The sequence below is a fragment of the Plasmodium coatneyi genome, chromosome 5 (genome assembly GCF_001680005.1).
Source record: "Plasmodium coatneyi strain Hackeri chromosome 5, complete sequence".
Classification (NCBI taxonomy): Eukaryota; Apicomplexa; class Aconoidasida; order Haemosporida; family Plasmodiidae; genus Plasmodium; species Plasmodium coatneyi.
Window position 1 is genome coordinate 1,058,676 of NC_033560.1, and position 17,021 is coordinate 1,075,696.

General features: G+C 35.7%; 1 protein-coding gene across 1 annotated transcript; it reads right to left on the reverse strand.

Moving 5' to 3' along the window:
• Window positions 1-16,172: 16,172 nt before the first annotated feature.
• Window positions 16,173-16,949, reverse strand: PCOAH_00011940 (SICA antigen; the record flags this gene model as incomplete). Its single annotated transcript, XM_020058003.1, has 2 exons — window positions 16,173-16,679; window positions 16,917-16,949. 2 exons carry the CDS (start codon window positions 16,947-16,949, stop codon window positions 16,173-16,175), a joined length of 540 nt encoding a protein of 179 aa, XP_019913390.1.
• Window positions 16,950-17,021: the final 72 nt, after the last annotated feature.

Sequence of the window (17,021 nt, forward strand, 5' to 3'; positions counted from 1 at the left end):
ACATAACAATAAAGCATAAAAGTATGTAGTACATGGGTTAAATTTTCGTCAAAAAAAAAAAAAAGGTGTGCTTATATACACATAATAGGAGAGAAGTGTACATAATAATAATATCATATTCCCAAAGGAACATATACACACAATGCACAAAGATATATAATACATAGATACAAATTGAACATAAGGGGTTTGACTCCTTCGATCCATTATTTTTTTACTCTTTTCTTGTTCGTTTATTCGTACGCCCGTTCATATTCTTACCTTAATTAAATGTTCTTAATGATTTAACACGTATGTATGTAGTGTGTGTAATCATAATTTGAAAGTGAAAGAATGCGCATTTTTATTAAGAAAGAAGAAGTGTAAACAGTTTGATATATATATATATATATACATCTCCCACTGAGGAACTCCCCAACTTGGAATATATATAATGTGAAAAATCTCACACACATATTTATATTCCCTTCATGAATAAGTAGAAAAGAACTTCATTAGAAATTTGATTCTGTACAGGAGTATATACAAAAAATGGTTCAACCGGTAAGAACACTGAAGGGACCTGTTGCTTCCCTTCCTTCCACCAATCACCCCTAACACAACCTTCCTTCGACCAACTACCCCTAACAAACTTTCTTCCACCAACGATCCCTAACAATCGTCCTTCCTTCTTTACATCTTTCCTTTATTCCTCATTCCTTCTTTCCTTCCTCTTTCCTTAGACCCCCTTTCCTTCCTTTCTTCATTTCTTCTTCACAACATGGACACTTATATATATGATGTATATATAGTAATTTGTGCATAGTGCAGTAAATAATAAATTAAGAATATATGGAAAGCACCCATTTCTACACATGCTCCATTTTTTCTTAATTATACTTCCAGGGAGCAGGTGCAAGGAAGTTACCTTCAGAGGACATATATGCTGAGTTCGACGCAGGTGGAAGACGTTGTACATCAGGGAGGGATCGGCCGAAACGTACTAAGCTAGAAGAAGGGGTGAACAGCTCATTATGGTCATACCATCAGATTAAGCCTTTGGCCAGTAAAATTGCAGATAACGGCTGTTATGCATGTAACGGGGGATGGAAGGCGGATGATCCTTTGTCCGATGATCTGCGATGCTATTTTTTCTATTATTGGTTAGGAGGTAAATTAGGAGAATATCGCTCAATGGTTATGAGGGAAATTTATAACAAGCTGACGGATTCCATGCCCGGATGTAAGTGTGAAAATTTATACCCTAATATTATCAGAGACAGGTTCCCACAGGCTAAAGCGTTGTTCGACTATTATTATAACTACAATAAATTGCAGAGTGACCCGCAATATAGTAATTATCCATGCCATCCAGAATACCAACGTTCCTACCAAAACGCCCAGTTAGCACATAAAGATTTAAGTTTAAGGTGCGAAACCACTGGCAATGATAAATATTGTGAAACATTTAGAGCGAACTTTCAGAAGGAGGACGGGAGGGGGGAATTTAAGGAACCGAAGGAACTGAATTGCCCTGCAGCTACATCACCACCTTTAAGATCTGCATCAGGTAAGACAAATAAAAGAGAAAGAAGATGTAGGGCATATAACAAATATGAATAATTCGAAAGTATTATTACAGAGAGAAAAAAAATATACAGAAAAGGGAAAGTGTACCCACAACATGTCACTTTCTGCGACCTTCGATATGATTTAAACCACCCTTTTTTCTTCTTTCTTAGGTTCTTCCAGTACCGGTTCTACGGGAACCTGGAACCCAGGTTCTTCTGGACACGGCGCTGCAGGTCATCCTCCTGCTGGAGGTGGTGGGGGTGGAGGAAGCGGACGAGCAGGAGAGGGACCTGGTCAGGGTCCTGGTCCAGGACAACAACCTCCCCCTCCTCCACCACCACAACAACAGCAACTCCAGCAACAGCAACAACAACAACAGCAGCAGCAACAACAACAGCAGCAGCAACAACAACCTCAACCTCCACAATTACCATTCCCTGCTGGTGGACCACCAGCACGAAGAGGGGAAGCTGCTGCTGTGTCTTCTCCTGCCTCTTCCGCAATGGACAGTACCACTATTGGTGGTGGTGCTGCTGCTGGCGCAGCAGTAGCATTACCAGCACTTGCTTTCTATCTATATAAGGTAAGTACACTTAACACAGGAATATGTATAATAACACTTATTAATATTTTCCTACTTATGTAAAAAAAGAGTGCATAGAGTAAATGTTAAAGTGAATGCATAAAATAAATGTAGGAAAAAAAATGCAATATGTAAAAAAAATTAACGTTAGAATGAATGTAAAAAAAAAAAAAATGGAATGTGTAAAAAAAATGAATGTATAAAACGAGCAGTAATTGTACATATATATATATATTCTGTACACATATTTTAACTCCTTTCTCTTTCTTCTTTTTTCTTTTCTTTCTTAGTATACTTCTATATTTTCCGACTTACGTAATACTTTTGGAGGAGGAGGAGGAACGAGGAGCAGCAATAATAAAAGTAGAAGAAAAAGAACATCATTAGTACGCAAGTTAAATAAGGAGAATGAATATGATTCCTCAGCATACAACTCAACAACAGTAGATTCAGAACCTGACTTAACGGAGGAGGAGGATGATGATGATACTACGTTATATTCTGTTCCTTATATTCGATAAGTTCCTCTTTTTTTAACAAAAAAAAAAGAAAGGAATGGAGGAAAAAAAAAAAAATTATCATCCTGCTATTCCTTTCCAACACATGCCAACAACGTGCAAAAAATTTGACTCATTGCTCCCTCATTTTAAACTATGTTCGTTTTTCACCATTATATCTAAAATAGGAGAGGCACAAAATAAAAATTTTTTTTTTTTTTGAGCGCATATACATAGAATGCTGATCTTAAAAATGTAGATAATTTGCTACTCCTCCTTCCATTGCACTGTTAGAAAAGTACGACATACACTTGGGGAGTGCTCATTATTTTTTCTACAGAAAATACTAACTACTTCAGCTACTTCTGAAATATTAGAATTATGTGCTAAAATGAAATAGTTTTTCATTATTCTAAATTATTATAACACATCCACATATATTTTCTTTTTTGTATGTTGTAATAAGTTCCTTTTCTTTTAAAAAAAAAATATACACACTATAAAAAGAAAATAACGTTGAATCCCGCGAACGCAAACTATTTTACTAATGTTTACTAATAATATAAAAAGAAAAAATAATCTTATAGTCTACTAATATATATAAAAAATAAAAATAAAAAAAAGAAGCAAACATAAAAAAAAAAAGAGGACCAGAATGGCACCTTTAACCTTTGCAAAATATTCAATACTTAGCTTTGTTGTGTGCTCCTTGCAGTACCCCACGCATGCATGATAAGAACTACTGAGTTCTTTAAGTCCTTACATTCATTATAATTATCTTCTACTTTTATGCTAAAGAATAAGAAATACTTTTCTCTCCTTTTTTTTCTTCTTTAATAAGATTTTTGTATTTTATAAATTCTGCATATACACCTTCCTCTTTTTTTAGGTAACTGAATTGGGCACTTCATGGAACGGGGCAACCGGCCCAACTAACCAATCCAACACTTCCACTGTGCGGATTATTCGATCCTTAGCGGGTGGCACTAATGTTGAAGCGCAAACTCAGGAACAAAATGAATTTCCTGAAAGTTCTAATACACCTTCCTGCGGAAGCAACATGTTTGGTAACATATGTAAGAAATTATTCCCTAAAATTCAAATAAAAAAGTCACAATGCATGATGAATGAGGCGCAAGATGGGGATGTACAGAAGGGTTCTAAGGGACAGTGCAGTAAATTAGCATGTCCAAAGTTGCAGCATAAAACATGGATCCGCCTTCTAATAATTCTCTTTGTTCTTCAGCTACTAGCTCCGTCTTTGTTAATTCCCGGTGCTCTTCTCTTAGCTATGAGTGCTACCAACACCGGCTTGACCCCTCAGATAGTTTTCCCAATTGTAGCGGTAATTCTTATAGTCGTAGGATTAATCTACTTAGGTATACTCATCTGGTTCTATCGTTCAAAAACATGGATTCGTTGTATTGAAAAGAACTTAGAAAAGAAGAGAAGTAACAGGAAGTCATAAGAATGACGGATGCGATAATTGGAGCGTAGTATATTTATTATACTTTAGTGCACAATTCTCATATTAAACCATAATTCTGCACATATTTCCTAAAAATAGTATCATAATATTCTGCACTATAGTTACAATAAGGATTATTCATATAATTGAAATGTGTACACTGAAATTTTACTTTCAATAATGACATCAGTTATTTCCTCTTGAAGGAAGCATATTATTTGTCAATATACTAAACTTTTCATTCGAAATATTAATTATCCATTATTATGATGGGAAAGGGGGTGAATGTTCCTCCTTTCTTTTGGGAAACAGAATGAAAGTGTTTCTGTGCTGTTCTATATATATGATATATATGTGTTTGAATAATATGTGGTAATGAACTCTTTTTCCCTTCTTTCCTTCACTTTCCTTCTTTCCTTATTCCTCGTTCATGCTTATTCCTTCTTTCCTTAGGCGCTCCTTATTCCTTCTTTGCTTCTTTCCTTATGCTTTATTCCTCATTCCTTATTTCCTTCTTTTCCTTCTTATTCCTTCTCTTTCCTTTCTTTCCCTCCCATATATTTTTCTATATTATATATATTTTTTTTTGACCCAACCATTTTTTTTTTTTTTTTTTTTTGTGTAATTTTTTTAATATGTTCATGATAAGGGTTAATATACAAACCTTGTATAGTGTATACACCCGCACATCTATTTTAAATTATAATGTTGTCCATTCTTTCCCATAGCACATATGATTTATTTATATATGTTTAACTTTTCCACTTAAATTATTACTTATTAATGGATATTATTAATATGAAAATTCCCCTTTGAAATATTCATAAGTTCCTCTATGTGTCCTATATATGTTTACATATATACACACACATATCCATAAACATGGAATATGTAAATGGGAATGAAGGAGGGTTGACATTTCCACAATTCTTTGTGTGATGAATTCACTTAAGAATGTCTGTACATTGTTTATAATTTAATTTAATGTATACATAGCCTATGTTATTTATAATTAATGGGGAAAGGAAGGGATGGGGACATTACACATTACATACACTAATTAAAATTACGAAGATTTTACATACTTTGATAACGTATATTGGTTCCTTGCCTCTGTGGCCTTTGTCCTTGTGACCTCTGTTGTGTTCTTTGCTTTTGTTGTGGCTGCCTTCTATTATTAGTATTTGCTCCTGTTCTTGTTCTATCTTCCCTGGGTTGTGGCCTACCATTATAGATGATGGATGCTGCATCTGTTGTAGATGTTGACAAGTCTCCTATTGTGGAAGGTGCTGTTGAATATATTGTGGTAGAATCGTCCATTGAAGTTAGAGTGTCAAAATCATGTTTGATGGTGGATCTTTTTTTTCTATTGCTTCTACTGGAAGTTTTACCTATTCCACGGAATAATGAAGTATACTGAAAGAAAGAGGAGGAGGGGGTGGAAAAAATTGTATATATATATATATATGCATTATATATATGCTACATATATATATGTAGTGTACAGTCTTATTTATGTCTATTTATGTGTATTGTATGTGTATTCTTGAAAGGGAAATAAAATATGAATAAAATGCTATTATTTAAACTTTTATCAATAGTGGTAATTACCTTATATAAAAAAAACAAAACTGTAGGAAGTACTACTGCAGCAAGTCCACCAGCAGCAGACACAGCAGGAGGGACGATGCTGCTAGCAGCTGCCGCAGCATCTTCCAGATGAACTTGTGTCTTCATTTCCTCAGTGTCTATATTAGGATCTAGAGTACAGGTCAACTGTGTTATTGGTTTCTCTTCGGGCCCATCCTCCCGCTGTGTCTTCTCTTTGTATTTCGTCCACTTAGTGTTAAAGTCGGAACAATATTGGTCACTAGCGTCCCCATCCCCCTTAGTTGCACAAGCAGTTTTCATTGCCACCCAAGCTTTGGCAGTTGCTGTAAGATATTTGTAATAGTTCGTATCACACTTGTGATGATATTGAGTTAAGTGTTCATTTATAGCTCCATAGTTAAAGTAGTACTCATATGCCCATTTCCTTTGATCGAAAGTGGTTTTATCTTTAACATCCCTGTATTTAACTTCACACTTACTACTATATTCTCTTTCATTCCACTTCCCATAGATTTTGTCCATAAGAGTCCACACTTGTTGATTATTTACATTTTGCCATAGTATACGTCCAAGCCAAAAATAAAAGAAGTAGCAAGGTGCTTCGTCCTGTGGATTTTTTATTCTCATGTTATCCACAATACACGGTGCTACTGCTATTTTCTTAGCAACCCGTTCAATTCCCACCTTCCCACTCAATAAATCTTCTACACCGTCAACTTCCTCCCACTCCTGATGACCACCGTCCTCATCTTCGAATTTACTGTAGTATATAGAATTCGAAGGTAAACCCTTTAACTGTTCCTCCTACAAATAGTTAAATGGGTAAAATGGTAAAGAAGAGTTAAAATGTGTATACACATCATACGTTCCACCATGCATTCTTACACTCGTACCACACTATAAATACCGTCCTTCATGTATAGTATTCATATATATGTTCATAATGAAGAGTATATTACCCCAAGTATGGTTGCTGTCGATGCTGTTCTCATGGTTGTTGTTGTTCTTGTTGTTGTTTAGATGCAGTTCTCCTTTATGTATATATAATAAATTTATTCCCGAGTGTGTTCTTCATGTATGCATAAATGCGGAATACATATGTGAAATTTTTCGCATACTTCAGGGGAGTTATGAACATGTATATATGGAAGTTCTTATGTTTCCTTTGAAGAGGACATGTTGTTGAACTTTTAAGTAATAATAACACATCATACATGTATATGTATCAGAATTATTATAGGCACATGAATGAAGGTATAAAATGAGCATACATGTGCGGGAGTACCAGAATAGGAATGAATATACGGGCAAATTCTTCAATATATTCCACATACCATCAGTTATTTTACTCACATGTAAGGAATCATTCCTAATACTGTATTATTATGTACATTCCCCCGCTATTGTATGCAGTGTGATACAATTTTTTTTCCAGATGAAAATTCCAATATGTACTAATAATTTATGTTCCATTGTTATGTGGAAAGTGGTGCTTATTAAGAAGTTGTTAGTGCACACATATACATAGTGCACAGTTCATGTATGCACAGAATACTTTCCTTCTTATTGTAAAAAAACATATTGCTTACTATGTAATAAATGAAGAGCATATACATATTTATAAAATTAATGATAGGAGGAAATAATATGGCGCGAGAAATTACATTAATTGTAAATGTAAAAGGTAAGTGTACACATCTGTATATTAGTACTTTTTTGTGATGCACCCTTCCTTCTCCGTTTATAATTGCTCACGAATAATAATAATTTTTTATTCCCTTCCTCCCTCTTTTCTTTTTTTTTTTTTTTTTCTTAATATGTGGAAAGGAATACATTGCACACACATTTGCATAATTATTGATGTTCTTAACGAACTCCCCATGGTGTGCCATTACAATGTTGCTGGTGGGGGAAGGGAAGGAAGAACGTTGCCCTTCCTTTCTTTCCCTTGGGTATTACATGTTTTGATAACTAATATTCCTGCCCTTGTTTGCTGCCACTCCCCTTCCCCCTGCACGTGGTGATGGTGGTGACCTACCACGATCATATATGGTAGATCTATCTGTAGACTCTGTTGTTGTGGAGTCAATGGTTGATGCACCTGTGGAATATTCTGTTCTCCAGTCGTCTGAGAATTCGTTCAATATGTTGTGCACGGATCTTTTTTTTCGTGTGCTTCTGCCTCCTTTAAAATAATTACCGAACCACGAAGGTAAAAGATTATACTAAAAAAAAAAAATAAAAGGAGTGGAAAGAGGTGTAGGGAAAGGTTCAAATATGTGCAATATATATATATGTATATATACATATATGTCTACATATATGTATATTGCACATATATACATATAGTGGTAATTATAATTATTACTTTATATAAAAGATAGGTGATGAATGGTAATCCTACTAATACAGTTCCAGAAGAAATTGCTGCCGCGGTGGGAATTGTTGAATTATTGGATTGTGATGAACCGGTATGAAATGTGGAGTCAGAACTACTTCCTTCATGTGTGCATTTTTCTGTATTATTCAGTGTACATTGGAAATTTAATTCATTCCTACTCTCATAACTGTCAAACCATTGCCCCAATTTAGCACACCACCCACTTCCACTATTTTTCCCATCTCCCTTCGTACATTGCGCACGTACAGTTTCATAAGCACATTTTACTTTCTGAAGGTAATCCTTATAGCCCTCAGGACAGGATCCTCCTGTACTTATATTCCCTGTTACAGTATCCTTATCCTTTTGATAATCGAATAGTATTTTCATTTGGGTGAAAATGTCCCAAGGGATGGTAGGGTATATAACCTCACAGGGGTTAGTAATTCCCTGTTTTTCCAATTTTTTCAATTTATCATATATGGATTCCATAATGGACGCAAACTTCGTATTGAGGTCCTTTGCCATGCCTAACATAGTTTGGAGCCAATAATAGAAATAATAGCAATATTCATTATCAGAACCACCTTCTTCCTTCTTCTTAGATGCATAACAAAAGCCATGTACAATTTGATCCCCATATTCCCCGAGGATATTATACTCTCTTAACATGGTATTCAGGTCGTTCCCTATATTTCCTGTGTTGCACTGTCCACTATCGTTATACTGCTCCTGCGCTTCGTTCATCTGGCAATATATATTCTGTGAGGGTAGTCCGTCCTTACATTTTCCTCCCTGTTAAATGTAATTAAGAAGGAGGAATATATATGCATATGTATGTACTCCTTACCTACTCCTTATATTATATGGATAAAGTGTTATATGTGCATATAATATATATCATTGTCTATTTTTAAATAGGGAAGAAGAAGAATGAAGAAAAGAAGAAGAAGAAGTAGAATAAGGCGCGCACAAGAGCTGCGATTCTTTTACTCTTTTTTACCTTTAGTGTAGGTAACGGTAGTGCCTGTGGAGTACATGTTAATTCTGGTAGGGTCTCACTATTGCAGGTTTTACCATCCTTCATATATTCCTTCCTAAATTGTTCACAATATTCATTCGTAGTAGTCCCACATAGACTACATAACCATGAATATCCGTTCTCCGCATTACTACGATCTGTGGTGTACTGTTGAGAAGTGAAATATTCATTACATTCCTGTTTATCCTTTAGAGCTTTAATGTTATATTCGTAATCAGAAAAGTCTTTAGGGTATATGAAGAAAGATTTCAAAATGTCAGGGTATATATTAGTACATTCCCTTTGGTGCTGACCCTCCTTCCCCCATTGAAAATTCCCCAGTGCTGCGTAAATAGCGTCCATGGTGTCCCCAAAAGTTCCTTCCTGACGCATTTTTCCCTTTATTTCATTATATATCCAGAAGAACAAAAAGTAACAAGGTTTATAATAATTCAAGCTACCGACATTCTTCGTACATGCATAATGGTAGTTTTTTACAATTCCATCGGCCAAGTTTTTATCAGCAGTCGTCCACTTATTTAATGCGCCCTGCACTTCCGTTCTCACTCCGTGGTCACATTCCGGCCCCCTGCGTTGCCCTGAACAACTCCTATTCCTTCCATCGAATTCATTGTAAATTACTTGTGAGGGTAATGTAACTTCACTTCCACCCTACAAACATGGAGTTGACGAAGGAAGTAGAATATGTATTCTTTTTAATTTGTTACCCTATGCATAAAGTGTTATATATATATATATTCAATTATGAACTGTAAAATGAGAATCATTTCCTTATGTTGATCCCGCTACACCTCCCCATTATACTTACACCTGTCATTGTTCCGATAATGGTACTATTCTTCTTCCTTTGTATATTATATATATATTTTATGTTAAGAAATTTATTCATACATATATGTATATACATAGGAACCTATATACCATTTCCCTTTCATCCCATGATTATATATATTAAATTAGAACTTTATTAGATCGTACACACTACTCTCTTCTTAAAAAAACATAATTCATCGTATATTTTTCTTTTTTTCAAATCATTATATATACGTAATTAAGATGAAAAAATATAAGAAAGAAGTGTGCCATAATGGTAAAGTAAAAAAAAAAAAAATCAGGAATTCCCTCCTATATTTCTTCGCACCTGCCCCCCATCCACTACATTATTCAGAATTGGTGTCACGCATAATTATATACCGAACACAAATGCACACTATTTTTTATACTTTTTTCCCTTCCCCAGTTTGTTATATACATAAGGGCGTCACAGTACTCTTTTCCTCCTCCTCCTTCTTGAACAGAAAATTTTTCAGCTTATGGTATTATTTTAATTTATGTTTTACTATTATTCAAAAGGGGAGTTATGTAAATTCTGCTAATATACATATAGTATATACTTCATACGTACAGAATACTTCCTGTTTTGCTTACATGTTCACATTGTACTCAATTATTTAGTATAGAGTATATAAATTTATAAGATAAATAGGGAAGGAATCGACGAAAAAAAAGGAGAAATATAATATAAGGAGGAATTGTATTAATTATACATATATAAGAAACAAAAGTATGTGTTCTTCCTTGCAGCAGTTAGTACACGTTCACGTAGTGTAACTTCTGCTTTTTTCTTTTTTTTTCTGCTCTTTATTCGTTCAGTACTAATAATAATTCTTTCCTTCTTGCTTTTCTCCTTCCTTCCTTTCTTTCTTCGTTTCTTTTTTTTCTTTTTCTTCCTTCCTTAGATCCTTATTTCCTTATTTCCTTCTTTCTTTCCTCCTCCCTTAGACCCTCCTTTCCTTCCTTAGACATCCTTCTCTTCCTTTCTTCCTTCCTTAGACCCCTTCATCCTCCTTAGATCCTCTTTCTAACTCCTTCCTTCCTCTTCCTTAGACACTTCCTTTCCTTCCTCCTCTCTAGACCCTCCCTTACTTAGTTCTCCTTAGAGACCTTTCCTTCTTTCCTTAGATCCTCCTTTCCTTCAAAACAATACAAAAAGAGTACAGGGGTAGGAATGCTGTTCTTCCCCCTTCCTGCCTCTCTCAATAGAATGCATTCTGCACTCCGCCCTGGAGACGATACTCCCTTTTAAGTAGGGCAAAAAAAAGGAGAGAACGTTCCCCTCTTTAGAGAAAGCACTCCAAAAACAAGAACAAAGAAACAAGACAGAAAGAGGCAATATGTCCCAAATGGAAGATGTTCCTGTGTGTGTGTGCACACACTCGTTCATGTATGTATATTATATTCATCGTACCTCCTGTGAAGGGTAGAACACAACACAACACACATTACTCTTCTTTTTTTTTTTACACACATATATGATGAGAAATTTGCATGTATGTGTACAATTTTTCATATATGTGTAGAATTTTGCATATATGTGTGTGTAGAACACAACACATATTACGTTTATTTTTTTTATACACACATAGGAGAAATAGGTGTTGTTAAAAGAGTTACAGTCTAAGAGTGGTGCGCGTGCGGTGGTACGTTCTATATATAGAATATTCTATTCCCTACACCACCACCACTACTACTGCTACCACACGACCATCCATCCATCGTACCAGATGATCATCCTTCTAGGTGAACATCATCTACCAGATGATGGGAGAAGGTGTATTTTTAATAGAAGAAAAGGGTAGGGGAGGAAGAAATATAATATGTGCTTAAGAAAGAACCAATGAGGATTTTTAGACGGTATGCCACATTCCTTAAGGAACAATTCATAGGGTAAACGCTAAAGTGTTTACATTACGCTTATGTGGCAGGAATGTAGCAGATAAATAATTGCTAATATATATAGTTCAGTACGATACAGTAGGGATGGACTGTTGTTCGTCCCCCTTTAATATTAGTGTTCGGATATATTCCTCTCCCTTTCAGCAGATGTTCTACTGTAAACTTCCTCCCCCATATATACACGTATGCCATTATGGGACATCATAATTGCTATATGCATGAATACAAATACTTACAATTACGCAACATTCTGTACTATGTAGGTTAACCATAGCAGGAAATTGTTAAATTAATATTACCCCCTCCTTCCATCTATATATATTCCTTCATAATTCTACTTGAAGAATTAACACTTCATATATACATATATATGTGGGAGAGCATGGGAAAGGAAATTTCTGCATTAACATACCTCCCCCCCTTCAAACCCCTCCCTTTCTTGGGGGACATCTTTTACTCCCGTAAGGAAAATTTTCGGAACTTTCTCCGGAATGCTTAAAAAAATTTAAATTATAATGTGAAGAAAACAGAAGGAAGTACGTTAACGTGTGCAATGTAGTATATGTTGAATAAAGGGGTGGGGAGGCGGTAGCTCAAAAATAGTACAATAATATATATATGTACATATTTCATACATATATAAAGGATTTATTTGTAGTATACTCAGAGGGGAAAAAAGTAAAAAAATAAAGAGTAACAAAATGAATAAAATAAAGGAAAAGAGTAACATAACATTAATATATATATACAAAATATAATATATGGAATGAAAAAGGGGAATAAGAATGTAACTCAAATATGAAGTATATATATATATATTCATATATTCTATGTAAATGATTTATGTATATAATATACTTATTAAAAAAGAAATGAAAAGAGTAGGGAAGAAAAGGAGGTGCACATAGTGTAGTACTAGTAAAATGTTGTACGAATGAAATCACTTTAAAAAGGACCAATAAGGGAGGAAGTGTGTATGTGGAGGAGGGGGGGTGTATATTGGGAGGTCAATTATTTCCTCCCATGCAGTAATTTCCTATTTCTTTATTGGTACATTTATTCCTTTAATTATATATATACATGTGATAATTCTAATATGTATGCATATAATGTGTTTCTTCCGCCTGAAAAATTAAAAAGAATGCAAAGTACACTGAGGGAGAAGGTAAAAGATTGACACAAATTCATTAAGTTACAGCCTTTGTTAAACAGAAAAAAAAAAATCCTCAAATATGTGTATTCTACATAAATACATAAGGAAAAACACATTCTTTAACATAAATCTTATTAAATGTACAACTTACTTACATGAACTATAACAATGTCAACAGAACCAACGGTAAGGAACAATTTTAGGGGATTAAGTAAAAGTGGAATGAAGGAAGGTTGTTAGGGTTGGTAGGTGGAAGGGAAGGTTGTTAGGTGGGCGGTAGGTGGCTTCTTAGGGTGGTGATAGGTGGCTTGTTAGGGGATGGAAGGGAAGGTTGTGTTAGGGGTGGTAGCTGGAAGGAAGGTTGTTAGGCGGGTGGTTGGTGGAAGGAAGGAGGTTCTAAGGAGGAAAGAAGGAATAAGAAAGAAAAGAAGGAATAAGAAAGAAAAGAAGGAATAAGAAAGAAAAGAAGGAATAAGAAGGAATAAGATAGAATAAGATAGAATAAAAAAAGGAGGAAAGAAGGAATGAAGGAATAAGAAGGAAGGAAGGGATCTAAGGAAAAGAAGGGGGGCAGGCGGAAGGGGTTATTTCCCCCCTTTCTTCTTCTTCTTTGCGAAAGGACATTTGAATATTATGCATATAATATTTTATACATGATGTGGTGTAATGTCATAAAATTAGTAAAAATAAAAAATAAATGAATAGGGACACACTTATAATTAAATACATGCCACCCCCCCTCCACCAATCCCACACATTTACAGTTTACATTTTTAAGTGAATTACCTTCCGAAAAATATTTCTACAAACCATTTAAGGAAAGCGTCCCCATGGACTGTAAAGATGACACCGGGGAAAGCAGTATACAGAACAAGCTGACATCATGTTGCAACGATGGAATTACACTTGATGTTAACGGAATTGCAAATGCCTACTGTTTTGTTTCTGGAATGAAACCTTACCAACAATATCCATTCTATACGGACCGATGGAATTTTCTCTATTACTGGACTGGCGACAAAATATGGAACGAACTGAATGGTGACGCAAATAAGGAGGGCAAGTTTCCGGGCTGCCTGAAATCGGTTTGTGATATTATAGAAAAGAAATGTAAAAGTGAAAATGAAGGGGAATGTAAAATGACTTGTCACAATATTGACCACAGCACATTCACTAATAGGAAAGAATTCTTTGACTTCACCAAAAATTATAATGATATACGGAACTATGTACTCAGTGGTGCGGCCGGTTGTGAAACACATTGGCCAAACTATAAAACAAAAATTAAAGAAGCATGTGATGCTGTAAAAAAATACTGCGAAACAGGCGGGCACGGTAAAACAAGTAGTGATCCGTACTGTACAGAATCTTACTCCAATGATAAAGCTTACTGCACGGGAGCTCTAGAATTATGGACGTGTAAATCAGAACATGAACTGCAACCAGAAGAAGAGGAAGGAACGATATGTCCTTCTGAGGACGCAAATATAGAAGCCTTCCAAGAAAACATACGTAAAGCCACCACCACTTCTTCCATCTCCTCCATCTTTGGTACTTTAGCAACCATAGGTGCCCCTTTCCTTCTATATAAGGTAATAATTATTCCTTATAATTACAATTATAGTTAAAATTGAAATATTAAAAATATAATTCTCCTCCACTCCTAACACAACCTTCCTTCCCCCTACCACCCTACCACCTAACAACCCACCTACCAACTTACCACCCTAACAACCCACCTACCAACTTACCACCCTAACAACCCACCTACCAACTTACCACCCTAACAACCCACCTACCAACTTACCACCCTAACAACCCACCTACCAACTTACCACCCTAACAACCTTCCCTTCCACCACCCAACTAACAAACTTCCTTCCTTCCACCTACCAACCCCAACAACCTTCCTTCCACGAACCAACCACCTAACAACCTTCCACCTACCACCACCCACCTAACACCACCTTCCTCCCAACCCCAACAATCATCCTTCCCTTAGAAAGTACTTTCCTTCCACCAACCACCACCACCTAACAACCTTCCTTCCACGAACCAACCACCTAACAACCTTCCACCTACCACCACCCACCTAACACCACCTTCCTCCCAACCCCAACAATCATCCTTCCCTTAGAAAGTACTTTCCTTCCACCAACCACCACCACCTAACAACCTTCCTTCCACCTACCACCCCTAACACAACCTTCCCTTCCATCCCCTAACAAGCCACCTATCACCACCCTAACAAGCCACCTACCGCCCACCTAACAACCCTAACAACCTTCCCTCCCTTTAGTATAAACCATGGTCTTCTTGGTTTGGTAACAATTCAAATGGAGGGAGAAATAGAAGAGGAAAAAGATCAGCCGGACACGAATTCGATACGTTAACGTACGATTCAACGGACACTTCAACAATAGGTCCAGCAACAAATTCTATAGGAGAACATTCTAGAGTACGCTCTGTGGCGCACACAAGACAGCCTAACAGAGAAAGAGAAAGAAGAGCAGGAACAAATACGACAAATAATAATAATACACCAGGCCACCATCAAAGAACGAATGTACGTTACAGTCGGATGTAACACCACCGTTGTGTAACATATTGTGTGGAATGTAACACTCATTTGGAATGTGGAATGAGTGTGTGCCCCCTCCCTCAAGAGGGGGGATGCATAAACGACCGCGCACATTTTATATACAATGTAAGGAAGAAAATGACCTTCCTCTTTTTTCATTCTTCGTTTTTCCCCTTCCTTCCTCTCTTTTTCTTTTTTATCTTATCTTTTCTTTCTTTCTTTTTTTTTTATACCTTTTCTTCATATTTCATTCCTTCGATTTCCTTTTCATTTATAAGTTTGAATAAGCACCTAACGAAAGAATACTCCCAACGCGGATGCGCAAAAAGGTTCTGACCTCATTTAAAAAATTATTCATGAATTTTAAAAAAACAAAAAAAGAAAGTTTATGAAGTTAAAAAATTTTATAACAAAATGAATAACCATTTTTTTGAATTCTTCAGTAAAAAATTTACCAAACAAATCAAAATAAAGTGAAAAAAAATTTTTTTTCTCGCGGCTCATATTCATTACACATGAACATGTAAACACCTTCATACAATATACACAAAAAAAAAAGAAAAATATTTATTACACCGTAAACCCGGAATCTGAACTTGGAACCTGTTCCTTAGGAACATCAAACCTAAACCCCGAATCTGAACTTGGAACCTGTTCCTTAGAAACGAAGCCTTCCTTCGGAAGAAAGTCTTCCTCCCTAAACCCGGAATTTAAACTTGGAATCTGCTCCTTAGGAACATTTTCTTCTTTAATGAGCTCACTTCCCATGAATTCTTGAACCAAAATCTCAAAAAAGTCTTCCTTCGTCGAATGCAGATCCCCTTTTTGACATTCTTTTAAGACTTCTAAATGAATATCAATAATCATGCGGCAACCAACACCAGCACGGCGACGAACAGCACGTTTTTTCCTCCTTTTTTTAGGCGTAGAACGAGGTTTGCGTTCCTTTACTAAGGTATATTCATGTGGACCATGTGCCTGGTCCGCATGGTGAACAATCTGTTGTTCTATGGATGCACCACGTACTTGATAAGCTCTTCTGTAACGTTTTCTTGTCTTACGAAGTATACCAAAGTACTGAACAAAAGAAAAAAAAAAAAAAAAGGGAAAAAAATGTTTCTTTAATAGGGATGCGAAATGTTTTGTTCATGCAACAGTAATTACTACTTCAAAACCCAAATTGCGAAATCCTACACATACACCCCTAAAATGCGAAAATCCTACACATACACACACTCCTAAAATCCGAAATCCTACATACACACACCCCTAAAATGCGAAATCCTACACCCACATACCCCCTCACTCATTCACTCTTTTCTTCTTTTTTTCTTCTTTTTCTTTCATTAAACCTTCTTCCTTTTTTTTTTTTTTCCATTTTTTTTTCTTCTTTTCTTCTAATATTAATTCTTTTTTATT